This window comes from Theropithecus gelada, chromosome 2 (assembly GCF_003255815.1).
Source record: "Theropithecus gelada isolate Dixy chromosome 2, Tgel_1.0, whole genome shotgun sequence".
In the NCBI taxonomy this organism is placed as follows: domain Eukaryota; kingdom Metazoa; phylum Chordata; class Mammalia; order Primates; family Cercopithecidae; genus Theropithecus; species Theropithecus gelada.
In genome coordinates, this window is record NC_037669.1 from 51,188,695 (window position 1) to 51,216,579 (window position 27,885).

The 27,885-nt window shown below is 48.2% G+C and overlaps 1 protein-coding gene across 3 annotated transcripts in view; it reads right to left on the minus strand.

Moving 5' to 3' along the window:
- The window catches only part of FBLN2 (fibulin 2), a 90,076-nt gene that overhangs the window by 23,042 nt on the left and 39,149 nt on the right, over positions 1-27,885 (minus strand). For all 3 annotated transcript variants that reach the window (XM_025375537.1, XM_025375535.1, XM_025375536.1), the window contains exons 3-5: positions 6,856-6,967; positions 5,397-5,526; positions 689-869 (exon numbers count right to left, since the gene is read on the minus strand). In XM_025375537.1, coding sequence (XP_025231322.1) covers positions 689-869; positions 5,397-5,526; positions 6,856-6,967 — 423 coding nt within the window. The remainder of the gene's footprint in view (positions 1-688; positions 870-5,396; positions 5,527-6,855; positions 6,968-27,885) is intronic.

Here is a 27,885-nt window from a genome sequence, read left to right on the forward strand (position 1 = left end):
TGGGTAGGTAGATGAAAAAATGGATGTATGGCAGGATGGATGGATGGATGGATGGATGGATGGATGGATGGATGGATGGATAAACAGACAAAACAGATGGATGAGTGGATAATGAATAGGTAGATAGATACATGGATGAATGGATGGATGGATAGATGGATGGGTGGATGGGTGGGTAGGTGGGTGGATGGATGGATGGATGGATAATTGGGTGGGTAGGTGGTTGGGTGGGTGGGTGGATGGATGGATGCATTAATGGATGGATGGATGGATGGGCAGATGATGGGATAGAGGATGATTGAGGGAATGAATGAACGAATGGATGGAGAGATGGACAAAAGGATGGGAGGATGGATGGGAGATAAGTGCAATGAATAGAAAAAGAGCAGACTGGTAAGTGGATAGGGAGGAAGATGTACAGACAAAATAGATAGGGAGGAAGATGTATAGACAAAGAGAGGGGAAGGTGGTGAGTGGACAGTGAAAGGGTGATGGGTGGTAGTTGGTGGTTAGGTGGGTGGAGTGGGTAATCCACAGAAAACAATGAAATCACCATCCTCAGAACTCTGTTTAGAGCAGAGCTTGTGTCTCAAGCCACAGGTGATGATGGACCCAGGGTCCCCACAGAAGGTCAGAGGTCACCCAGCCTTCGCCCCATATGCCACAGCCAGAGAAGGGCAGCACTCACCTCTCCGTGGTGCAGCTGCGGGCTCTGGAGGTCGGCGGACCTCAGGTACTATGAGAGGCTCTTCACCCTCACAGCAGGAAAGCATGACATGATTGCACGGATAGCCCAGGTTGGGATTGGACTCACATAACTGGCCCTCGGCCCGCACGCGGAGGCCCAGCCCACAGCAGTCACAGCATTGCTGCAAGGAGAGACAGTTATCACTGCCCAATCCCTGGCCCCCGCCTGGAGCTAGGCTCAGGGGAAGGACCGATAAATGGAGGTGAATTCACCATTTTCTTTTCTTGCCTTTTTTTTTAAATTTGGGACGGAGTCTCGCTCTGTCGCTCAGGCTGGAGTGCAGTGGCACCATCTCGGCTCACTGCAAGCTCCACCTCCCGGGTTCATGCCATTCTCCTGCCTCAGCCTCCCAAGTAGCTAGGACTGCAGGTGCCCGCCACCACACCCGGCTAGTTTTTTGTATTTTTAGTAGAGATGGGGTTTCACCGTGTTAGCCAGGATGGTCTCGATCTCCTGAGCTCGTAATCCGCCCACCTCGGCCTCCCAAAGGGCTGGGATTACAGGCGTGAGCCACCACACCCAGCTGAATTCACCATTTTCTTATCTCCTCTGCCAAACTATGCACTCTCCCAGGGCAGAGAGGTCCTCTGCCTCTATTTCCCAAGTCTGGCACAAGGTAGGACTAATATAAGTCTTTTGAAACAGATAATAAATAAATGGCCTTTTGTGGAAGGAACTATAAACTAACCCCCAGCCACACTCATTATCCCCTTATGTTTACTAGCAAACCCCAATTCTATTCAAGTCAGTTAAAAGATGGCATTTCCCAGGGGCCTTTGCAGTTAGAGATAGATGCACTCGGCAGAGCCTTCAGGAGGGCTTTAAACTGGGGATGACTCTACTTGAATCAAGTACATAGCTTTTGCTCCCCATCTCTCTCCTTCTTGGAGCACATATGTGATGGTTGGAGCTTTAGCAGCCAACTTGGGCCATGAAGTGACCCTGAAGATGGAAGCTACAAGTTAAAGATAATTAAACATAAAAATAGAAGACTAGGTTCCTTAAGATGTAAATCTACCCCAGCCCAGGCTGCTTTTCTTCAAAAATAAATTGGTTTTATTTATTTTAAAATACAGTGGTATACTGGTTGCAATAACAGCACCAATTATTCACTCTTTTCTGTGTTCACTGTCTTTGCAATGTGATAGTGCAGCTGCTTCTATTAAAAGAAAGTGTGTATTTCCCAACCTCTTGGTTGTGCCTTCTGTCTTGCTTTGGCCAATAGAATGAGATAAACGTGATGGTGTGCCAGTTCTTAGCCTAGGCCTCAAAAGACCTTGAATGCTTCTATTTATTTTCTTGGAGCTCTGCATATCCACTAACTGAACAGGCCCATGCTAGCCTGCTGGGGGTTGAGACACTGCAGGGAGCAGAGACAAGTCATCCCAGCTGAGGCCATCCTAGGTCATCTAGCTCCAGTGGAGCTGTCAGCTGACAGCAGCCACATAAGCAAGCACCCACCCCCGCCCCCAAGATCAGCTGAGCATGGCTAAGGTCAGCAGAAGTACTCAGCTGACCACAAATTCATGCATTAAAACAGCAACAGGCCACTAGGTTTTGGAATGTATGTTACCCAGCAACAGCTAACCGATAACTCTATTCTTGCATCTCTCAGTGTTGAACACTTCCCACTAATGAAGGCTCATCACATACTTAACACTTAGTTTGCATTATCTCTGATCCCCACAACCACCCAAAAAGACATGGATTATTATCCTCATTTTACAGATAGAAAAGCTGAGGCTCGGAAAAGAGAACTGGCTGGGCACAGTGGCTTATGCCTGTAATCCCAGCACTTTGGGAGGCCAAGGTGGGTGGATCACGAGGTCAAGAGATCGAGACCATTCTGGCTAACACAGTGAAACCTCATCTCTACTAAAAACACAAAAAATTAGCCAGGCATGGTGGCGGGTGCCTGTAATCCCAGCTACTTGGGAGGCTGAGGCAGGAGAATGGCGTGAACCTGCTGGGAGGCGGAGCTTGCAATGAGCTGAGATGGTGCCACTGCACTCCAGCCTGGGCGACAGAGTGAGACTCTGTCGAAAAAAGAAAAGGAAAGAAAAGAAAAGAAAAAAAAAAGAAAAGTGAACTGGTCCAGGGTCAAACATAAAGACAGAAAAGGGGATTCTAAACGTTTCTAAACCCTGTCAACAGGGTCCTATCACTAATACTAGTGGCTTTAAGGAAAAAAATGACCCCAAGATGACCAAAATTGAAGTCAAAATCCTCTCCCAAATGCCAGAATCATCCAGCAGCCTCTGTCACCATCACCCAGGTTTGAGACTGTGGGCTTCTTCAATTCCTTCCCCCGCTCCTCAATCCAGATGAGGTCCCTTCTGGAAGGTTTCCTGAAATTGTGCCACTGTCCTAGTTTGCCATCGCCTTGCTGTAGACAGCCAGCTATCCATCCCAATGTCTGTTTCCCTTCTTTCTCATGTTCAGTGAGGCACCTGACCTCCCAGAATAAAGACACCACATTCCCTAGTCTTCCTTGCAGTTACACGTAGCCAGGAGATGAAGCTCCAGCCAATGAAATCTAAGCAGAACTACAGTCCACCCTCAAAAAAGGGAGCTCTTCTTCTGCTCATGTTCACAGCAGCATTATTATTCGCAATAGCCAAAAGGTGGAAGCAACCCAAGTGTCCGTCGATGAATGGACAGATACAGAAAATGTGGTCTGTCCACACAATGGAATATATGCCACCTCAAAAAGGAGGGAAACACTTACATTTGCTACACATGGCATGGATGAACCTTGACGACATTATGCTAAGTGAAATAAGCCAGACGCAAAAGATCAAACACTGTATAATTCCACTTACAGAGTTCCCTAGAGGAGTCAAACCCACAGAGACAGAAAGTGGAATGGTAGTTACCAGGAGCTACAGGGAGAGGGAATGGAAGTTAATGTTCAATGGGAACAGTTTCAGCTTGAGAAGATAAAAAACTTCCTTGGATGCTTGCTGGTGATGGCTGCACAACAATGTGAATGTGCTTAATGCCACTGAGCTGTGCAGTTACAAATGGTTAAGATTTTACATCACGTGTATTTCACCACGATCAAGAACAATTTAAGCCGGACGCAGTGGCTCATGCCTGTAATCCCAGCACTTTGGGAGGCCGAGGTGGGTGGATCACTTGAGGTCAGGAGTTCAAGACCAGCCCGGCCAACGTGGTGAAACCCCATCTCTAGTAAAAATACAAAAATTAGACAAGCATGGTGGCGTATGCCTATCATCCCAGCTACTCAGGAGGCTGAGGTAGGAGAATTGCTGGAACCCGGGAGGTGGAGTTGCAGTGAGCTGAGATCGTACCACTGCACTCCAGCCTGGGCGACAGAGACTCTGTCTCAAAATAATAATAATAATAATTATTATTATTATTATTATTAAAACAAGGGGGCTCTCCTGCCCCTTTCTGGAGTTTGTCCTGGACCATGAGGTGGCAAATGAGAGCTGGTAGGACAAGACCACCATGCCTGTGCCCCGTTCCTGATGACCATGGAACTGCTCACTCCTCGAACTCAGCCCTGCCTTCCTCCAGCCTGCAGCATATGAGAGAAAAACCAGTGTTCCAGGAAATTTTCCATTACTTGTAGCTAAACTGACACCCTATCCCCCAGTGGCCCCCATGAGCTCGAGCACACAACCTGATCTCCTGCTGCAAATCCCTCCCACGGCTTTACAGACGCTCTGCCAAAGCTCTCAGCATTTACTGTCCTTTATGTTCCAGCCTAAGGACAGCTGGTGGCCTGTCTCTACTGCTGCCAGACCACTGGACCACACACCCCATTTCCCAACGTCCTCGCCTGTGTGTTAGCTCTCACTGTTCTCTGCACCACTACTGCCTGGTGGGGTTTTACCCCATCCCAATCCCACCTCCCATGTGCGAGAAACACCCTCAATAACCAGTCCCCACAACTGCCAGAAGGGACTCTCAAACTCTCCATGGGGTCCACCTCACTCAGAGTCAAACCGCAGTCATTCCGATGATGGCCAGGAGCCCTGTCATCTCTCTGGGCTCAGCTCCACCTGCCCCGTCACTGGATGCACTCCAGCCACACAGTCTAGACATGCCAAGCAGACTCTGACCTCAGGGCCTTCGCACATGCTGCACTCTGCCTGAAAGCATTTTCGCAAATGTCCCCCACCCCGGGCGTTGCACAAATGTCCCCTTCTCAGTGAGGCTGTCACTGGCCACTGTCAGCTGATACTGCAGTCCCTCCCCAGCCCTGACACTGCTTATCCCGCCTCTCTTTAGGTTTTCCTCCTTAGCACAATCGCCTGCGACCACGCCAGGTGCTAACATATTCATTGTGATCTTCCTCTGTCTTCCTGGCCAGAAAGAAATCCCCCAGAGGGCAGGAATTGCCATCTGTGTTACTCATTGCTACATCCCTGATGCCTAAAACAGGGCCCAGGGCACACACTGGTGCTCTAAAAATATTCTGTGAATTAACTGGTCAATATAATAACTGACGATGTTTTCTACACAGATGAAGAGTCCTTCCACCCCAGGCGTGAGGGCCACTCCCAGGAGGAGCCCCAAGGACAGCCTAACTTCTTGGGCTGCAAGGACCTTCAGGCCCAGGCCAGCCTCCCGCCCTGCCCTGCCCCACCCCGCCGAGAAGGCCACAGGTCAGGCTTGCCTTGTATAGGGAGACGCCACAGGTGTCGTTGTCCTCAGCCCCACAGGTCTCACCCTCTTTGGCTCCCAGGACGCCAGCCATGCAGCTCTTCTCCTTCAAGTAGGAGACACAGCAGTGCCTCTGGGCTGTCCTGCAACAGAGGGGGCAATTCAGCCCCCAATCGCCCACCCCATCCTCCCAGAGTAGAAAGTGAGTGAGGTTCAGAGGAGGGAAGCCCTGCCCAAGGTCCACAGCAAGGGAGCCAATGCAGGTGGCAGAGCTGGCACAACCTCCACTGGGTTGCACAGGTTTCATTTCTTGGCTTAACCAAGAAGATGCAGGCCTGGGTCCCACCGGACTCGGAGTTGTGTGTCCCTGACTTCTGAGAGAGAGGGGTTGGCATCAGAATCTCCACTCCCACAATCGTCAGGGAGGACAGAGAGACCCAATCCCAGAAAAGGCTGGCAGGTCAGTCTGGAGGAGCACAGCCTCCGGGTCCCTGGTCACTGCCTGCCAGTCACTGTTGGGCTGCCTGGGGCAGAGGTGGCTGACGAGTCAGCTGCAGAGGCCAGAGCCAGGACAGGGCGGTCGGGATTATGGTGGGCAGGGCTCAGCACCCCCTGAGGTAGGGCACATCCACAAGAGGGATGCAAGCATGTAAGGACCGCTTAGCGTCAAACTCCGGGGTCCCAATGCTGCATGCTCTAAGTAGCCCCATATTGGTAGAATGGCAGAAGGGAAAGACAAGGTTAGAACATAAATTTTTTTAAAGGAAGCAGAGTGGTCTGGACATTGGGAAACATGGGGTCTAATCCTGGCCATGCTGCCAGTGAGCTGTGTGGCTTTGAGTGCATCACACTGCCTCTCTGAACTTCATCTTTCTTATTTGGAAAAATGAGCAGGTGAGACAGGGTCCCTGGAAAAAAAAGAAAGCATGAGCAGCTGACCAAGAGCTCTCCTGGGCCTGGAAAAGGGAAGGCATGGGGATAAAGGATTGCTTTGCTGCGATATCAGAGTCAGAAGAAACAACCAGCACAGCAGCAAGGGAGCACAGCAAGAGGCCAGCCTCCTGAAGACCCAAGGGTAGCAGAGCAGAGAAAGGAAGAGGACAGAGGAGAGAAAGCCTGAGGGGGATGAGTGCAGCAGCAACTGCAGCATGCGGTGAGGGGAGCACCTGACTATTCCTAGGGGATAGCAGTCCTTTAAAACTTGTTTCAAATTGTACATTCCTCGGATCTTGCTCACTAGGCCAGCTACCAATTTATGTGGCTGGTTTGTTCCTAGGACCAGTTTTGGACTTTCCACGCCTGGAGAAAGCCTGGCCAGATGGCGCATGGCAGCCACACCCAGTCGCCCTCAGGCCCCAGAGGCAGGTGAAGGTGCACTCTCTCTGGGCTGCCCTGGGCCTGGGGTCCTAGGCAAGCAGGATTCTGGAGAAGGCAAATGGGCCTCTCCGCCTGCTCCAGGGAGCCCACCCTACCTGCAGACGTTGCCCTCAGTGCCACTCTCAGGTATCTCCAGGCACTCGTCATTGTCGATGGCCCACTGCTGTCCGGCTGCGCAGCAGGTCTCGATCAGGTCCTTGGTGGAGCCTGTGGATAGCAACATGAGGCAGAGTCACCATACAGAGGTCACCAAGAGCAGATGTGCAGGGGCCTGTCCAGGTCTTTACTGAGCAGGCAAACTCACCCACCCCTGCTGCTGTGCATGCTGGTCACTAACAGCCCACAACACAACTGTCTTTGGAGAACTGTCTGGGAGGTGGAGTCCTCCCTACAGGGGCTGGGAGGAGCCCAGCCAATAACAGGCTAACATGGGACTACAGCTCAGCCCCCAGTCTCAAAGCAGTTAGCTCTGTGGGGGCCACTCACACTCTAGAGCTCCCAAGGGGTCAGACCGCACGCGGGCCACAGCTTTGTCTGCCTCTCATCCCTCACTCCTCAGAGAGTTTCTCCTGAGAGGTCTCCCCAAATGAACCAACATGTGCACAAGACCCCCCCAACTCAGGCTCCGCTTCTAAGGAACCCAACCCAAGATGCTACGGCAGGACAAGAGATAAGAAAACAGCAGCAGTGGCAGCAAGAGAAGTTTAAGCTCATCCAGGAAATTCACGGAAGGTTCATGTTGAATACACACTTGACCCCTGAACAACACAGCAGTTTCTTCCGCCTCTGCCACCCCTGAGACAGCAAGACCAGCCCCTGCTTCCCCTGAGCCTACTCAGCATGAAGGCAGCGAGGATGAAGACCTTTACGATGGTCCACTTCCACTGCATGAATAGTAAACATATTTTCTCTTATGATTTTCTTAATAACATTCTCTTTTCTCAAGCTTACTTTACTACAATACAGAATATAGGCCAGGCACGGTGGCTCATGCCTGTAATCCCAGCACTTTGGGAGGCCAAGGCGGGCGGATCACAAGGTCAAGAGTTCAAGACCAGCCTGGTCAACATGGTGAAACCCCGTCTCTACTAAAAATACAAAAATTAGCCAGGCACGGTGGCAGGCACCTGTAATCCCAGCTACTCAGGAGGCTGAGGCAGGAGAATTGCTTGAACCCGGGAGGTGGAGGTTGTGGTGAGCTGAGATCACGCCATTGCACTCCAGCCTAGGCAATAAGAGTAAAACTCCATCTCAAAAAAAAAAAAAAAATACAGTATATAATATATATAACATACAAAATATGTGTTAATTGACTATTTGTGCTATCAGTAAGGCTTCCTGTCAACAGTTAGCTATTAGTTAAGTTTTTAAGGAGTCAAAAGTTACACATGGATTCTTGACTGTTAGTGGGGTCAGCACCCCTTACTCCTGAGTTGTTCAAGGTTCAACTGTATTTGTGGCTGGGGAGGTTGGAAGGAGTCAAGGGAGGGGAGAATGTCTTAAAACTCAAAGGCACAGGCTATAGGTTACAAAAATTAATGAATTTGATTACCTCAAAATTCAAATATGTATAACAAAGAATTCCATGTACACATATAATAGACTGCTGACATACCAGGAGATGTTTCTGGAATGTCCAAAACTGACAAGGAATTGCCATCTACAAAACATAATAAACTCCTGAAAATTAACAAGAAAAAAAAGAACTCCAAAGTAAAACATTCCTTAGGCCAGATGTGGTGGTTCACACCTGCAATCCCAGCATTTTGGGAGGCTAAGATGGGTTCGTCACTTGAGCTCAGGAGTTTGAGACCAGCCTGGACAACATGGCAAAACTCCAATTCCACAAAAAATACAAAAGTTAGCCCAGCTACTCAGGAAGCTGGGGTGGGAGGATTGCTTGAACCCAGGGATGGGGAGGGGGGTTGGAGGTTGCATTGGGCTGAGACAGAGCCACTGCACTCCAGCCTGGGTGACAGAGTGAGACTCTGTCTCAAAAAATAAAAATAAAATATCCATTAAACTAGAAATATGAGAAAGAGTGAGAAATGCCACGCAGAGGTGGGGACCCCCTTTTCTCCCTTCGAGCTGTATTCCTCCACACTGCTGCATGTCTGTGTGTCTGGGGTGGGAGTGGAGACTGTGGCCAGCTAGAGAGACGTGGCATCGCTTATGCAGTTAAATACAGGCATCATCAAGGACCCAGATGCTCTGATCCTGGTGCCTGTGCCAGGGAAGTCCCCACCACAGCCCATAACACAACCAGTATAAGGATGCCCATGTCAAGTGTTATTTGTGGAAGGGGGTTGGGGACAGCCTGGGTGTCCGTCACCAGGGGGAAGATGAGGAAAATCTGGGGCCATGCTACGTGGAGGAGCTGTCAGAAACAACAGACTGGATACACACACAGCAGCATGAGCTGGACGCACGGACACACAGCAGTGTGGAGGAACACAGCACTAAGGGAGAAAAGGAAGAAACCAAATCAGTTCTACTATACAAATTTAAACTATCACACATAAAATAACAATGCATACTTTGCGAGAACACATGATAGCAAAAAACAGACTGAGATGAAACTGTCAGCTATGGGGATGGAGGTGGTGGATGGGAATGGAGAAAGACGATGAAAGGAAATAAAATATTAATATATAAATAAAACAAGAGAGAGCCTTGCAAAGAGGATAATAAGAGCCACGCCAAGAAATGAGAAGTGTAATTAACCCAAGCGCTTGCCCCTGAGGTCTGAAAGTGACATTCCTAAGTCAAGTTCATACAGAATGCCTAGACATTCGTGCTGGGGGCAACAAGTAACAGATGAGTGCCTCTGAGCCTGATGGGCCTGAGTCCACACCTCAGCATTACCACTGACAGCCGCTTCTCCTCCCTAAAGACTCAGTGTCCTTCTCTGTATGAGGACTGAATGGCTGTGCAGGTGCTAAGGCCCATAAAGCCCTCTAAATGCCCTGAGCAGTTCACGTAAGGGCACAGGGCTGAGGGACAGATGCTGTGAAGGACGGCACCTGCACACTCCAGCAGGAGCAATAGCTCACGGAGGGTCATCAGCTGCGTCACCTTAGCAGGCACGGCAAGTCACCAAGCTTTCCTTAGTTTTCATTCTTTTTCCATAAAACAGGGAAAACAGTTTCCATCACAACCTGTTACTGTTCTGCTCTGAGGCACGGAGAGGAATGAGAACTGGTGTCTACCAGAAGCACATAGCAAACATCATACTCAATGGGGGAACATTAGACACATCCCCCACTGAATTATTAAATATTACAAAAATAATGCCCATGGGCCATGCTACTGTATAGCATTGTCCTGGAGATACTAGCAAATGCAGTAAAACAAGAAAAAAGGAGGCCAGGCATGGTGGCTCACACCTGTAATCCCAGCATTTTGAGAGGCCGAGGCAAGCAGATCACGAGGTCAGGAGTTCGAGACCAGCCTAGCCAACAAGATGAAACCCCGTCTCTGCTAAAAATACAAAAAAATTAGCCAGGCTTGGTGTCATGCACCTGTAATCCCAGCTACTCGGGAGGCTGGGGCAAGAAAATTGCTTGAACCCAGGAGGCAGAGGTTGCAATGAGCCAAGATCGCACCACTGCACTCCAGCCTGGGCAACAGAGCAAGACTCGTCTTAGAAAAAAAAAGAAAGAAAGAAAAAAGGGCCAAAGAAATAATAGAAAGAAGAAGCAATAGTCATTATTGGCAGATGTTATGGTTTCATTGTCCTAGACAATCCAAGAGAATCAAAACTCACAACGTATTAGAATACGATTAACAATAATGATTATAATACAACAGCCAAAAACAAAAACAACACACACAAATTAGTGGCTTTCCTATACCCCCGTAACAATTAAATAGAAAAGTTAATAGGAAAAAATTCCCATTCAAAAGAGAAACAAACCTAGAAATGAATCGACAGTAAACACACTTGATTCACATGAAGAAGAAAATTTGATTGTCTAATGGGTACAAGGTACACTTTATTCAAAATACATATCACGTGTCTAATATGTACCTTAAAGATGTCAATTGTCCTCTACTTACTCTACAACTTCAATGCGATTCCAACCAAAGCAAAGTGTAAATGTCAGAGAATTTGTCATGTTAATTCTAAAATTCATCCAAAAAAAGAAATGTTTAAGAATACCCGAGAACATTTCTGAAAAATAAGAACAGAGAAGGCAGACTTTCTCCAACAGTATCAGAATACACTTCAAAGTTCTAATAATCAAAACAAGAAGACAAGGAGCTCAATGGAAGAGAAAAGAGTTCAGAAACAGACCCATGTACATATGGGAATTGAATATATGATGAAGGTGGCATTCAAACTTAGCAGGGAAAGAATTTAATATATGATCCACATCACGCCATACACGAAAGTAAGTTCCAAATCTGTAAAGGCAGTATTAGAATAAAATTTCCAAAGATGATTTTAGAAAAAAGAGAATCTTCTTCAGAAATAAAATCCATAGCCTGCAATCCCAGAACTCTGGCAGGCTGAAGCAGGAAGATCACTTGAGGCCAGTAGTTTGAGACCAGCCTGAGCAACATAGTGTGATTGTCTCTTAAAAAGAAAAAAAATTTAACCAGGCATGGTGGTACATGCCTGCATTCCCAGCTACTCAGGGGCCTGAGGGGAAAGGATTGCTTAAGCCCAGGAGATGGAGGCCTCAGTGAGCCGTGCTTGTGCCACTGCACTCCAACCTGGGTGACAAGAGTAAGACCTTGTCTCAAACAAACAAATAACCCTCTAGCCGTCAGCACCGTGACAGCCTCTTGTTGATGAGTTTACTTTCTCAGTCCTCTGTTTCCTTCTCTGTAATGTCAGCTCCCAGACAGTAGGTAGCTCTCTTATCTATCTTCTTCACAGCCGTATCTCAGCCCCTGGCAAATGGTGGGTGTTCAATGAGTATTTGCTAAATGAATCTAGGAGACCCTTGGCAACTGAGAGGCGCTGTGTCAGAGGCTGGCATCAGTGCTCACTGTCTGAATGGAACATGGCTCAGACATGTCTGTCCCAAGACTCAGGAGCACTGGGTGCCAGGCAAAGCCCTGCCTCCACCTCCCAGGATGCCACAGTCCTGACTTGAGTCTCTGCGGCCACTGAGAGTGATGCCACCGTTCAATGCCTCATCCCCTCTTGTTACACTCTGGCCATGTGGGAGACTCTCCTTATTTGAACACTTCTGGTGGCAGGAGGTGACTCTGCCCAGGCGGCTTATCCTCTCTTCTGCATAGCTCAAACTCACAACATTTTTCTACAGGACCAAATACTTCCTCCCTAAACTTCTTCCAAGATTGCCTTACAGAGATTACAGTCCCTGGCTCTTAGCCAGATGACATCAGTGGGATGCCCAATGAAGATAACAGTAACAGCTGAAATATAGCAGTGCTAGCAACCAGCCAGGCAGGGTCACAGCACACGAACCTCACAGTTACTAAGAGTGAGAACTGTTGGCATTCCTATTTCACAGATGAGTTGGGGAGTTAGAAATCCCAAGCAGAGTGACTACACATAACAAAAATGCACTGTAGTCAGGTGGACACCCTCAACACCCTGACTTGATCACTATGAATTACATACATGTCACACAATTTCACATGCACCCGCCCCATAAATGTGTACAAATGGCCAGGCACGGTGGTTCACACCTGCAATCCCAGCACTTTGGGAGGCCGAGGTGGGCGGATCACCTGAGGTCAGGAGTTTGAGACTAACCTGGCCAACATGACGAAAACCCATCTCTACTAAAAGTACAAAAATTAGCCGGGCATGGTGGTGGGCACCTGTAATCCCAGCTACTCAGGAGGCTGAGGCAGGAAAATCACTTGAACCCAGGAGGCAGAAGTTGCAGTGAGCTGAGATCATGCCACTGCACTCCAGCCTGGGTGACAGAGCAAGACTCTGTCTCAAAAAAAAAAAAAAAAAAAAGTGTACAAATGTAAAGCAAGTCACAAGCCTCAATTTCCCCTCTTCTCCTCCTTTCTCCAGGCCTGAGCTTCTCCATGTCTGTCACACAGGTGACCTGATGCAGCCAATCCTGAAGGTCCTCTCTGAGACTCTAACCGTCACCAGCCCGAGAGGTGCTCTGCTTTCGTGGGTGTTGAATGGCGCTCTCTGCCGGCTCCTCCTTGATCAGGTGCCAGGGTTCAGCCTGCGCTTGGTAGGTTTACCCCCATTCTCTCCTGGCCACCTTCCTTCTCAAACAAAGCTCAGGAACTATGACCCTTATGCTGGGAGGGTCGCCCACTTGCAGCAGGAGGGGAAATTGTGTAGGTACCATGAGTGGCATTGCCAGGTGCCATCCAAAATGTGGGAGGCAGAGCCAGGCAAAGCCCAGCAAGGTGAATGAGTACCCCTCATCTTATGTCCAGAGGCCCCAGCCCTCCACCCTGATTCTCCAAGGCTCCGCCCAGCAGCCACCTCCTCTCTTCTAGGACCACCTCTCACAGGTCCCCTAGCCTCTGCCTGGCACTCGCTCTCTCTCTCTCTTTCGCTCTCTCTTTCTGTCGTGTTTTTTAAGTTCCTGAGCACCAGACTTTTGGAGTCTCGGCCCTGGGGCTTCTTCTATTCTCCAACACACCCTGGCCTGGCTGATCTCATCTCCAAGCTTCCAATGCCACCTTCCCCTGGCCCCCACCCCCCACGTCACATGCACATGCCCACAGCTGGCCAAGAAACCACCCCAGATGTCTCCCTGGCACTTCCCCAGCTGGAATTTGCTCAGCTCCGGATTATCCCAAGCCGCCCCCTCCCTGGGTCTTCCTGTGTCAACAAAGGCCCTACCATCCTCAGGACCCTCCCAGGCCAATCCCCCATCCCCCGCCTCCCTCCAATCCATCACTCACAGGGCCATCTCCAAAGGCATCCCAGTCCACCGGCCACGCCCTCCTCCACCACCCACTCTTGCACTCCTTGCCTCCATGCTGTCGCCCTCCAGCTCATCACCCACAGGGCTATAGAATGACTGTCCACAAATACAAATCAGATTGGCTCGTTCCTGCGCCTATGGCCCCCCATGGTCCCCACTTTCCTTACAAAGTCCTACACAGTGGGGCCCTGCCCGCCTCCCCTAGTGACCTCCTTTCTCTGACTCACTCTTCAACTCGCTCTCTCTCCTCAGGACCTGCTCGGGCTCAGTCCTGCCCCAGGACCTTGGCATTTGCCATGCTGCCTGCCTGGAATCTTCCACCTCTCCCTGTGCCATCTGTTGCCCCCACTCTCTATAGGGCAGGCTCCTTCTCTTTCTGGGGTCTCTCCTTCTCAGAGAGGGTCTCCCTAACTTCCATATCTAAACTAACTCCTACTCAGCCCTCATCATGTCATCTTACCTAGTCTTCCTCACAATGCTCTGGCCTTCCACATCCCAGAGTCATCTTGGGGAGCCCTGGGGCTCCACAGATCCCATGGAAAAGCCACTGCCCCACAGGATAAAGTGCCTCTCTCTAGAGTGAGACTCAGGGCCTTCACAGCACAGCCCAGACTCCGTTCCCAGGAACACACACCTTCTCTTGTTCTATGCCTTTGCACACGCTGTTCCATGCTGGGATGCCCTTCTACCTTGGCCAACTGGCGAGTATCCAACTACCCATCCCTAAGAGCCAGTCCAAATGTGACTCCCTGCCTGTGTGTCCGTCCAGCAGGCTCTGTCTAACACCCAGGAAAAGCAGCTCCCTCCTCTGACTTCACTCATATCCTTCCACCACAATGTCCCTGTCGGGTGGCAAGCTGTCCCAACCACCAGACTGGGAGGGTCTCATGGGCCAACAATCATCCTAATCATTTCAGGGTCTCCAGTGCCCAGCACACAGCACAGACCGGGTCCCTGGTAAAATCTGGGGCTGGGTGAAATATTTCAGGCTCTTGGTGTATATCATCTCATGTAAAGCTCACATCACAATGGGAGGTCGGTGTGATGATTCCCCTGTCCCAGAGGTATAAAAAGAGGTTCTAAGAGTTTAACAGAGGCAGCCCAGGGGCACAGCCTTAGGGAAATTACAAGGAAGAATGCAAACCCTTACTAGCCACCTCCCCTTACACCACCTTTATGTAGCAGATGCTACCAGGCTCACAAGACGAGCACAGGCATGTCCTTCCACTGCTGGAAGCACAGGTGTGTGGCTGGGCCACCACTCACTGGCTGGGGCACTTGGGCAAGTCACTCAGCTTCTGAGCCTCCATGTCCTTGCCTGCAAAATGGGCAAGTAACCCTCCCCACCCACATATCACAAGTGGGAATGTAAGATTCAGTGCGTGGCAAATAGCTGGTACTCAGTAAACACAACCTCCCTGTCTCCTGGCACATACAAGATGCTTGGTGACTGCTTTCCAAATTAATTGACAAAGGGGCAGACAAATCCATGGAAGGATTAGCAACCATCCCTTCAGCAGCAGAAGCTGGTGTAGCCTTCAGCTACGCCTACCCTGCCTCTTCTTTCCTCTGGCTTTTCGAGAATTCCCCATTTCTGTCCACTTTGCTGCTTTGCAGGAGCTCAGGCCAAGAGGAACAAGGCCTTCCCCACCTGCTGGTTCTCAGCAGCACTGCGGGAAGAGAGACGCAGGTGCTCTCCCACTCTGACAGCCCAGCCTCGACCCAGAGGTTCTCTCTGGCCTCCTGGGATTGGCAGTGACATGGCCCCGCAACATCCCCGCTTCAGAACACACTGCCACGGTTGACTTCACAGCATCAGGGCTCCGGGCCTGGTAGCAGGGTGAGCATGACCCTTACCCAGCAGGAACCCTGCTGTTCCCACGCTGAGCGGCACAGAGCAGGCCCACTCTGGAAAACCACTCATTGTCCCCTGGTAAAGCAGAAGGCGCCACACCCATGGCACTGAGTATTCTGGTGGTTTCCAGGTGGTTTTCAAGTGCCCACAAATGAGAGGAAGGGTCCACAGCCTGCAGCGTGACCACATGATGCCAGCCACCTCACTGCCACCATGTGCCAGGACCCACCAGCACCACACCAGTACTGCACTGGGGAAAGAGGCAGCCACAGGGGAGTACTGCACACAGCCTTTCATGTGAGGCTCAGAAACAGAGAAGAGTGAGGCAAGAATGTTTAGGAGTAAATTATAAAGAAAAGGAGGGAACTCCTGCTGACTGCCGTCAGGACGGTGGTAACTATGGAGTGGGGTGTCAGGGACGACCCTGTGGTTTCTGTCTTGCTGCCCATGTGGACACTTCCTGAACTGCTCTTCTCCTCCCAAACAAAAACAGTACTGAAAAAGGTAGAATGATCAGAAAACTCTAAGACTAAAGACTAAAAGACTCTTTTAAAAATAGATCCAGGCCGGATGCAGTGGCTCACGCCTATAATACCAGCATTTGGGGAGGCCAAAGAGGGAGGGTTGCTTGAGGCCAGGAGTTCAAGACTAGCCTGGGCAACACAGCCAAACTCCATCTCTATAAAAAATTTAAAAATTAGCCAGGCATGATGGTGTGTGCCTATAGTCCCAGCTACTTGGGAGGCTAAGGGAGGAGGATCACTTGAGCCTGAGAAGTCAAGGCTGCAGTGAGCCATGATTGTGCCACTGCACTTCAGCCTGGGCAACAGAGCAAGACCTTATCTAATATATACATATATACACATATATATACATATATACACATATATATACATATGTGTGTGTGTGTATATGTGTGTGTGTGTATATATATATATAAACAATAATAAATTTTAAAAATAAAATCAAGGTAAGTGAAACAAGCCAGATACACAAGGATAAAGACTATGATTCCACTTGTATGGGGTCCTTAGAGTAGTCAACTCACAGAGATAGAAAATGGAATGGTGGGTGCCAAGGGCTGGGAGTAGGGGTATAGGGAGTTAAGTGTTTAATGGAGACAGAATTTCAGTTTGAAAAGATGAAAAATTTCCGGAGGTGGATGGTGGTAATGGGTGCACAATGAGGTGGATGTAATTCATGCCTTGGAAGAGCACAACTAAAAATAGAAAATGTCATGTTATGTGATAAAATAATAATAATAATAATGCATTGCAGTGTAAAAAAGTTGTGGGCCAGGTGCGGTGGCTCACACCTGTAATCCCAGCACTTTGAGAGGCCGAGGCAGGCAGATCACGAGGTTAGGAGATTGAGACATCCTGGCTAACACAATGAAACCCCATCTCTACTAAAAATACAAAAAATTGGCTGGGCGTGGTGGTGGGCACCTGTAGTCCCAGCTACTCGGGAGGCTGAGGCAGGAGAATGGTGTGAACCTGGGAGGCGGAGTTCGCAGTGAGCCGAGATCGTGCCACTGCACTCCCGCCTGGGTGACAGAGCGAGACTCCGTCTCAAAAAAAAAAAAAGTTGTGACCCCACAATTCTTATAGGGATCTAATCTGCTGATAGATTAGATGCCCCCATGAACACAAACAGGAAACATCACAGACTCTGATGCACCTGCATTTGTGACAGCAAAGATCCAGAAACAACCTAAATCCCACCTGCAGGGCAGTGATTAAATAACTGATGCTGACCAGCCTAGGCAACACAGTGAGCCTCCATCTCCACAAAAACATTTAAAAAATTAGCCAAGCATGGTAGCATGCACCTGTGGTCCCCACTACTTGGGAAGCTGATGCAGGAGAATGCCTTGAGCCCAGGAGGTCTAGGCTGCAGGAAGCGGTGATCACGCCACTGCACTCCAGTCTGGGGACAGAGCAAGACCTTATCTCAAAACAAAGCAAAACTGATGCTATATCCATCTAATCATATGCAGCTGTTAAAAAGCATTAGCTCTGCATGCACTTATATGAAAACAATTTCCACATGTACTATGAATAATTTTTTAAGGGTCAATCCTGAATAGTATCTTTAATAAGCTACCATTTGTCTTTCTAAAAAGATGCATGGATATGCATGGATTATTTCTTGAAGGAGACCCAAGAAACTGGTAACTGTGGCTATCTTGGGGAGGGACTCAGCTCTGGGGAGGGAGGAAGGAAACTGACTGTTTACCCCTTTTGTATTTTGTATTTGTTTCTTATCTTATGCAGGTATTACCCATTTTCTGAGGATTCTAAGTTCCTTTGATCATAGGACAATGGGTTCCTGGAACAATCCAATGCAGAGGTCATGACCCCTCTAGACAGTCCCAGTCCCTTGACATTAAAGCCTTAAGGAATTCTGGCTTTGAAAATGCTGCAGAGAAGTTTCCACACCTGGCAGGAGGGTGGTGATAGGGCCATCTCCGCCAGGCCCCTGTTTGGACAGGATGTTTGTAGGGCCTGAGCAAACAGTGCAGAGAAGGCTGCAGCCCTGATGTTCCCGCCAGCCTTGGTGTTCTCCTGGGCGTGTGGAGGGACAGGGTGGGGGGGATTACCTGAAAGTCTGGGGGCACCTTGAATTTTTTTTATGAGGACTGTAAAATGGACAGACAGAAAGGGTTTCTGAACCTGGGTCTGCCTTCCTCCCCGGGATCACAGAAACCAGCAGAGGATGGCTAAGAAACAGCAGGAGCGGGGTCTGCCTGAGCTCACGCAACTCAGGATGAGGGATGCCTTCCTCAGCAGGCAGAGCAGCCCCAGCCAGCCCCCTCAGCACCAGCTTCTGTGTCCCCACTGCTCTCTGCGGCCCTCACATCACCTTCTCCTCTGTGGGTGTTTACCATCTGGACACCCCAGCCTAGCCCAGAGGAGGCACCTGGCCAGTCCTGCCAACCGACCGGATCTCAGGCTTGGCAGAGCTGCCTGCTGGACCCCAGCCTGCACCCATGGTATCTTCCCTCTGGTTCTAGAAGGAACGTCCCAGTCCCAGCCCCCATCTTGCAGACCAGCAGACAGCTGTGGAAAGAGGAGGCACAGCTTGCCCCAGACCACACACCTAGCTGGGGCAGCCACAGGATCTCACCCCAGCTGCACGGCTCCAGAGTGCAGGCTCCTGAGCCAAGCATCAAAGAAAGGAAAGAAGGGGAGGGAAGTTCAAGTACCCATCCACATCAATTCTTCCAAGGGAAGCAAGGCCCTCCCTGCCACCCCTCTGGCCCCTTCCCCAAGCCCACTCTCACAGCAGGCTCTCAGCTATGCACCATCCTGCACACGGTCTGGAGCCGGGGGCCCGGGCTCTGACGTCCCTCTGCATCCCCAGCAGTGTGCCACCTGAAAGCCAGCCTGACCATTCAGCTCTGCCAGCTCGAGATGCCTGGCAAGAGCTGTTTCCTGGGCCCAGGTCAGGGGCTAGAGCTCCAGAGTCCGCAGAACCAGGATCACTTTAGTAACAGCCACCACCCAGCTGGGAAAACCAAAGACCCAGGGAGGCAGAGTGACGTGCCCAAGGTCACACACAGGGTTTAAATGACAGGCTTCTTTTGTGAGGTGATCCTCACTCCCCAGGAAAGGAGTCAAAGCTGCCCAAGCTGCAGGTCCCCTGAGCCCAGGAATGGTGAAAGACGGGGTCTGAGCACAGAGAGAAGCCTACCACGGTGAGGGACCTCCGCCCGCCCAGAGAGACGCCCATCACAGCAGGGACCACTGCTCCACCCAGAGAGAAGCACATCACAGCAGGGAACCTCTGCCCTGCCCAGCACCACCCCCAGCCCATCAAGCCTGGGCAAGCAGCTCTCTGAGCGACAGAACTCTGCCCATGTTTCTACAAGCAGCCCCCAAACATCAAGGAGGGTGAGTCTAACCACACCCTTGGTATCCTACCCACCCACTGGGGTCTATGAGCTTTCCAAAAGTCTCCAGAAAACATGCTTGACTCCTGGGCCTGGGAAGAAAATATAATGGCTCCAAAATCTAAAGAGACAACCACAGAGAAGAACAGGGAAAATGTTCACTTAAAAGTCTATAAATTTAGCCTGGGCGCGGTGGCTCAAGCCTGTAATCCCAGCACTTTGGGAGGCCCAGACGGGCGGATCACGAGGTCAGGAGATCAAGACCATCCTGGCTAACACCGTGAAACCCCGTCTCTACTAAAAAATACAAAAAACTAACCAGGCGAGGTGGCGGGTGCCTGTAGTCCCAGCTACTCGGGAGGCTGAGGCAGGAGAATGGCGTAAACCCGGGAGGCGGAGCTTGCAGTGAGCTGAGATCCGGCCACTGCACTCCAGCCCGGGCAACAGAGCGAGACTCTGTCTCAAAAAAAAAAAAAAAGTCGATAAATTTTACAAGATATCAGCTTGTCGACTGTAGCTCAGCTCAGCTCAACTCTGAAGTGGAGGTAAAATGAGTGTTATAAAAGTTTGCAGTGTCGGGGGCAGAGGAGGAGGAGGTACGGTGCCTTAAGATGGGCTGCTTCTGGGGCTGAGAGAAGAATTCATACTTGCTGATGGTTACAGCCGCCCACACTGGGGACTTTTGAATATGTCACCCACTTAATTCTCCCCACAACCCTGCAGGCTAAGGGCAATTATCTTCCACTTTTTTTTTTTTTTTTTTTTTTGAAACAGAGTCTCACTCTGCCGCCCAGGCTGGAGCGCAGTGGTGCAATCTCAGTGGTGAGATCTCGGCTCACTGTAACCTCTGCCTCTCAGGTTCAAGCAATTCTCCTGCCTCAGCCTCCCGAGTAGCTGGGACTACAGGGGTGCACCACCACACCCAGCTAATTTTCATATTTTTAGCAGAGACGGGGTTTCACCATCTTGGCCAAGCTGGCCTTGAACTCCTGACCTCGTGATCCACCCACCTCAGCCTCCTAAAGTGCTGGGATTACCAGTGTGAGCCACTGTGCCTGGCCAATTATCTTCCTCTTAAAGGTGAAGAAAGTGACTGTACCAAGATTGGAATGCAGCTCTGCCTGTCCCCAAAGCCCAGGCTGTTGTCTACCAGAGACAAACTTGAAAACATTTCCTTATGTTTTTATCACAATGTGAGTGTGCAAATTAACTTTAACCCATGCCTGGGTAGTTAACATGTGCAGGACTCCAATGAGGATCCAACCCTCCAGAGGTGGTTGCTAAATTCAGTGTGAATATTGCCGTCCTATCTGTGACGACTGCAGAAATCGCCGCAATGCTTTGCAGTTCCTCCCATTGAGAAGTGGCATCTATTTCCCCACCTGTTGAATCTGGGCTGACCTCGTGACTATGTTGCCCTGGACAATAGGATATAGCACAGGTGAAATCCAAAGGGGCCTTTTGGCTTCTGCTCTCTCTCCTGGACTCTGTAGTCTGGACTGGCCTGATGGAGGATAAGAGAGCACAGACAACCATCCCAGCAGAGGCCATCCCAGACCAGCCATCCCCCAGCTGAGCCCCCAGCTGACCACAAACACAGGAGCAAGCTTAGCTAACTTCAGCCACACCTAGCCCACATCAGCAGAGCCCAGCCCAAATTCCCAACTCACAAAATGAGCTAAATAAACTGTTGCCAAAGCAAACTAATATGAGCCACAAATACGTAGAAAATGAAGTGTTAAAATCAATACAATTTGCAATAGTCTTGAAAACATCAATTAGCTAAGAATACATCTAATTAAAGATATACAAGAACTCTACACTAAAAATGACAAAACACTCCCAAAAGAAAATAAAAATAACCTAAACAAATAGGGGGATATATCACGTTCATGGGCTGGAAACTTAATATTGAGATGCCAATTCTCTCAAATTTGAGCTACAGATTCAATACAATACCAATTGAGATGCTAGCAGCCTTTTAAAAGGGCTAATTCCAAATTTCAATGGAAATGCAAAGGACCCAGAATAGCTGAAACAATCTTGAAAAAGAAGAAAAATGCTGGAAAACTCTCACTAGCAGATATTAAAAATCACTACGAGGCTACAGTAATTAAGACAGAGTGGTAATGGTGCAAAGATAGATAATGGAACAGAAAAGAGAGGCCCAAAAACACTGGCTGGGTGTGGCAGCTCACGCCTGTAATCCTAGCAAGTTGGGAGGCTGAGGTGGGTGGATCACCTGAGGTCAGGAGTTCGAGAGTAGCCTGGCCAACATGGTGAAACCCCGTCTCTATTAAATATACAAAAATTAGATGGGTGTGGTGTCAGGCGCCTATAATCCCAGCACGTTGGGAGGCTGAGGCAGGAGGAGGATCGTTTGAACACAGGAGGCGGAGGTTGCAGTAAGCTGAGATTGCACCACTGCACACTCCAGCCTGGGCGACAGAGTGAGACTCTGGCTAAAAAAAAAAAAGAAAGAAAGAAAGAAAAAGAAAAGAGAGGCCAGAAACAGACCATACAGATGCAACCACTGGATTCCTGGAGAAGCTAACAATGTAATGCAGTAGGGGAAAGACGGCCTTTTCAACACACAGTGCTGGGCCAGCTGAATGTCTATTTGTAAAAAACCGAATTTTGATTCCTACTCACACCGTACCCAGAAACAAGTTCCAGATGGACTAAGGAGCTAAATTTGAAAGGTAAAACAATAAAACATCTAGGATGTAACAGAAAAATATCTTTATGACCTTGGGAGAGACATTGATTTCTTAAACAGGACACACAATCTTGAAAAAGAAGAACAACACTGGAAAACTCTCACTAGCAGATATTAAAAATTACTACAAGGCTACAATAATCAAGACAGAGTGGTAATGGTGCAAAGATAGATAATGGAACAGAAAAGAGAGGCCAGAAAACATTGGCCGGGTGGGGTGGCTCACGCCTGTAATCCCAGCACGTTGGGAGGCTGAGGCGGGTGGATCACCTGAGGTCAGGAGTTCGAGAGCAGCCTGGCAAACACCGTGAAACCCCATGTGAGATGCCTAGGGGCTATTTGTTAATACAAAATGTATTAACATAAATATACAGATCAATAGATGATACTTCATTCCAATTTGGAATTTGTGTTCCTCGGATGACAACATTTGCAATGAATTCATCAGGAAGTTTTATTAAGAGAGTAGAAAGGCAAGTCCTAGAATGAGATCACATATGTGGAATCCAACAAGAGACTCATAATAACCAGAATACATTTTTAAAATGCCTATGAATCAATAAGACAAAGAAACTTAATTTTAAAATAGGCAAATGACAACAAAATAGCCAAGAGTAATATGAAAATATAGACAACATCATAACTTGTAAGAGAAGGCAAATAAAGGCCACAGTGAGCTATTACTACACACCCTCCAGACTGGCCAAAATTACAAAGAATGGCAACCACCAGAGCTGGCAAAAATGTGGAGCAAATGGAACTCTCATGCATGGCTGGTAGGGATGTAAACTGGCAATGTACTTTGGAAAACCATTTGGCAGTATCTGCTAACGTTAAACATAACCTTTGATGCAGCAACTCCAGTCCTTGGTATGTATCCAACAGATATGGATGCCTAAGTCTTCCAAAGACACAGACGAGAATGCTCACAGCAACTGTGTGCAGCATGGAACCCAAATGTCCATCGACACTAAAATTGATTTTTAAAACTATGATTTATTCCTGCAATGGAATCATAAACAGTAATTTTCTAAAAATGAACTACTGCTATATGCACGAACATGCATGAGTCTCAAATACTTTATCTTGAGCTAAAGAAGCCAAACACAAGCAAGATCACGCTGTACATTCCCATCATTCAAAATAAATTCAAGAATAGGAAACAAAACAGGGCTGGGCATGGTGGCTCACATCTGTAATCCCAGCACTTTGGGAGACTGAGGCAGGTGGATCATTTGAGGTCAGGAGCTCAAGACCAGCCTGGCCAACATGATGAAACCCCATCTCTAGTAAAAATACAAAAATTAGCCAGGCGTCATGGTGGGCACCTGTAATCCCAGCTACTTGGGAGGCTGAGGCATGAGAATCACTTGAACCTGGGAGGCGGAGGTTGCAATGAGCCAAGATAGCACCTCTGGACTCCAGCCTGGGCAACAGAGTGAGACTCTGTCTCGATAAATTAATTAATTAAAGACTAGGCAAGAGTTAGGCCAGGCACGGTGGCTCCTGCCTATAATCCCAGCACTTTAGGAGGGCGAGGCAGGAGGATTGCTTGAGGCCAGGAGTTTGAGACCCACCTGGGCAACATAGGTAGACCCTATTTCTACAAAAAAATCAAAAATAATGGGCAAGAATAATAGATGGTGATAAAAGTCAAAATAATGGTTTCAGGCAGCAATGGGGTGTAAGAACTCAGAAAGGGCACCAGGAAAACTCTGGGGTGCCTGAAATGCTTTCTATCTTGACTGTGGAATGCCTGGGTTTACACATTAAGTAGAAACGTGCTGGGCTGTTCTATTAAGGCTTGTTGCTTTACTGTCTATACATTTTACTCTAATAAAAAGCTCTAAGAGGAGTACTGTTATATTAATTTGGATTAAAAGACACTCAAGAGCATGTATATTATGCTTCAATAGAAACTTTAAGAAAAAAGAAAACTCAGGACACATAACAACCAAAAATAAACCAAATATCTAATCATCCTTGATTAGACAGTACTTTCACAAAACGAGCTATACGATACCCTTTGGGAAGAAGAAGAGAGAGATTAATATAGTCTGAATATTAGAATGCATTAGGGCATTGGTAATTGTGTTAAGTGTAGGGTCATAGTATGTGGTAATATTAGAGAATATCATTATTTTTTAGAGTTGCAAGATACAGTGTCAAGATTGAAATATCCGTGTGTGTGTGTCCCAAATGAGAGAGAGCACTGGATAATGATGAGGCTGAGCCCATTCTTCACTGAGCCCCCTTCCCCCTCAAACAGCCCCAGTGAAAGTCTGTCCCAGCTGCTTGGTGTGGGCTGGGGTTCCAGCTGGAACCCTGAGATGTTAGTGAGCTGTGGCTGGGAGAGTCACAGTTACCAAAGGGGGCTTGATGGTGGGCTTCAACAACATGGGGGGGAGAGGCTGTGAGACCCCATAGTATCTGACTTCCAGCTGCTCCTTAGAAAGCTCTGGACAGTGGTATGTTCTCAGTCAGATGACCTATGGACAAGCCTCACCCTTCCACAACCTTCCTGGGAGCCAGTGATGTGTGCGACTGTCATCGGCATTTTCATGGGTTATTTTTGTTGAGATGTCTAGGGGCCAACTCTATGCGAAAGAGAGAAAAGTATCTTGCACAATTCTGGGCCGCCCTGATTCAGGAGAAGCACAGAAATTCTTGACAAGTTTAACTATGTTTAAAAAGAAATGTGTGGAACTTGCAAGACACTAAAAGTGTGCACTGTCCCTTCTTAGAAAGAACTGTGAATTACATTATTTTTTAAGGAATTGCTATTACCTAAGAGGCTGTATTTCTGCTCAAACTGAAGTTTGATGTAATTCTGATTCTTAGAATAATGTTTTGTGTTACTTATAGATAAATCTTATAAATGACTTAATTCTGTTTATTGTTTTTTCTTTCTCGCTTAATTTCCAGCCCATCATACATATAGTTTAGTAAGATATATTTAACTACATAGCAATTTGGTGTTCCCAGGCCAGTATTTACTGTGAGAAATGTAAACATACCTTTTTAGAAACATTAATAAATAGTGATTGATAAAAAATAAAAGTCAAAATATCACATAATATAAACTGGATCTTTTTTTCTCTTAGAAGTAAACAGGAAATGGGGCACCAGAGCTGTCCAGCGTGGTTTTCTGCAAAGCCTCAGGTGATCCGCGCTGGCCGGGGAGGCGTTGACTCAGAAGTCCCGCCTGGAGAAGAGGTAGCAGGTACCCTGGGAGCAGCCACCAGCTGTGCTCTGCCAGAGCAGAGCCAAGGTGGTCTGGGACCTGGAGCTCAGGGTTCCCAATGAGAAGCCACGGGGCCAGGCTGGGGCCCTTCCAGAACCGAATGCCCCGTGCCTCCACCTGGCAGATTTCCATTACCCTTCACCCCACACAATTATGCATCACTTAACAAAGCAGACACATTCTGAGAAAGGACACTTTATGTCCTTACCCACACCTAAGTGGCATAGACTACGACACACCTGGGCTGCATGATGTAGCCTTGCTCCTAGGCGACACACCTGTCCAGAACTTGACTGTACTGAGTACTACTATAGGCAACTGGAACACAATGGTAAGTATTTGTGAATCTAAACAAAGCTAGACATAGAAAAGGCACAGTAAGAATACGGTATAAAAGATAAAAAGTGGTTCCCCTGTATAGGGTCTGCAGACCCAGAAAATCTGAGACAGGTCTCAGTTAATTCAGAAAGTATTTTAAGTTTTTTTTTCAAGGTTGAGGATACGTGCCCAAGACACAGCCTCAGCAAGTCCTGACCACTGGTGCCCAGGGTGGCTGGAGTGCAGCTTGGTTTTGTACATTTCAGGGAGGCATGAGACATCAATCAAGTACATTTAAGAAACACATTAGTTTGGTCCAGAAAGGCAGGACAACTCAAAGCAAGATTGGAGGGCGCCTCCAGGCCATAGGTAAATTTAAACATTTTCTGGTTGACGATTGGTTGAGTTTGTCTGAAGACCTGGGATCAACAGAAAGGAATGATGTTTGGGATAGGATAAGAGGTTGTGCATGGTGTAGTTTTATCATGTAGATGAAGCTTTTAGCTAGGCTGTAAAATGTTTCTTATCAGACTTAAAATCTGTGTTGATGTTCATGTGAGAGGTATAATGAGGCCTGTCCAACCCCCACTTCCCTTCATGGCCTGAACCAGTCTTTCAAGTTAAATTTTAAGAGCCCCTGCTGAGGAGGAAGTCCAGTTAGATGGTTGGTGGCGGCGGAGGGCGGGGCTTTATAATTTTATTTTTGGTTTATGGGGCCCTTACCACCCATGGAGCTTGCAGGACTGGACGCTGCCCTGGGTGACTCCATGAGTGAGTGGTGAGTGCATCTGAAGACCTGGGGCACTACTGTGCACTACTGCAGATTTTAGAAACACTGGACACTTCGGCTACACTAAATTTAGTTTAAAATATTTTTCTTACTTCAATAATAAATTCATCTTAGCTTACTGTAATGTTTTTACTTTATAAACTTTAATTTTTTACCCTTTTGTAATAATGCTTACCTTAAAACATAAATGCCCTCATTGTACAGCTATAGAAAAATATTTCTTTATAACTTACTCTATATGTGTTTTTATTTTTATTTTTTTTTGAGACAGAGTCTCACTGTGTCACCCAGGCTGGAGTGCAGTGGCCTGATCTGGGCTCACTATAAACTCCACCTCCCGGGTTCAAGCGATTCTCCTACCTCAGCCTCCCGAGTAGCTGGGATTACAGTCCTGCGCCACTGTGACCGGCTAATTTTTGTATTTTTAGTAGAGACAGGGTTTCACCATGTTGGCCAGGCTGATCTCAAACTCCTGACCTCAGGTGATCCGCCCTCCTCAGCCTCCCAAAGTGCTGGGATTACATGCATGAAACACCACACCCAGCCTATTTTTAATTTTTTTTTTTTTTTTTTTTACTTTTAAAACTTTTTTCTTAAAAACTAAGACGTAGGCCGGGTGCGGTGGCTCACTCCTGTAATCCTAGCACTTCGGGAGGCTGAGGCGGGCGGATTGCCTGAGCTCAGGAGTTTGCAACCAGCCTGGGCAACACGGTGAAACCCATCTCTACTAAAATACAAAAAAAAAAGAAAAATTAGCTGGGCGTGGTGGCATGCACCTGTAGTCCCAGCTACTCAGGAGGCTGAGACAGGAGAATTTTCTTGAACCCCAGGGGTGGAGGTTGCAGTGAGCCAAGATCACGCCACTGCACTCCAGCCTGGGCGACAGAGTGAGACTCCGTCTCAAAAAAAAAAAAAAAAAAAACTAAGACATAGGTCAGGCATGGTGGCTCATGCCTGTAATCCCAACCCTTTGAGAGGCCGAGGCAGGCAGATCACGAGGTCAGGAGTTCGAGACCAGCCTGACCAACATAGTATAACCCCGTCTCTACTAAAAATACAAAAATTAGCCTGGCGTGGTGGTGGGCACCTGTAATCCCAGCTACTCAGGAAGCTGAGGCAGAAGAATTGCTTGAACCCGAGAGGGTTCACACTAGCCTAGGCCTCCACAGGGTCAGGATCATCAATATCACTGCCTTCCACCTCCACATCTTATCCCACTGGGAAGTCTTAAGAAGCAGTAACATGCATGGAGCTGTCATCTCCCATGATAGCAATGCCTTCTCCTGGATACCTCCCAAAGGACCTGCCAGAGGCTGTTTTATAGTTAACTATTTTTTAAATAAGTAGAAAGCCAAATAACACACTAGTGCACAGTAGTGCCCTAGGCCTACCAAAATAACAACAAAAATATAGTAAA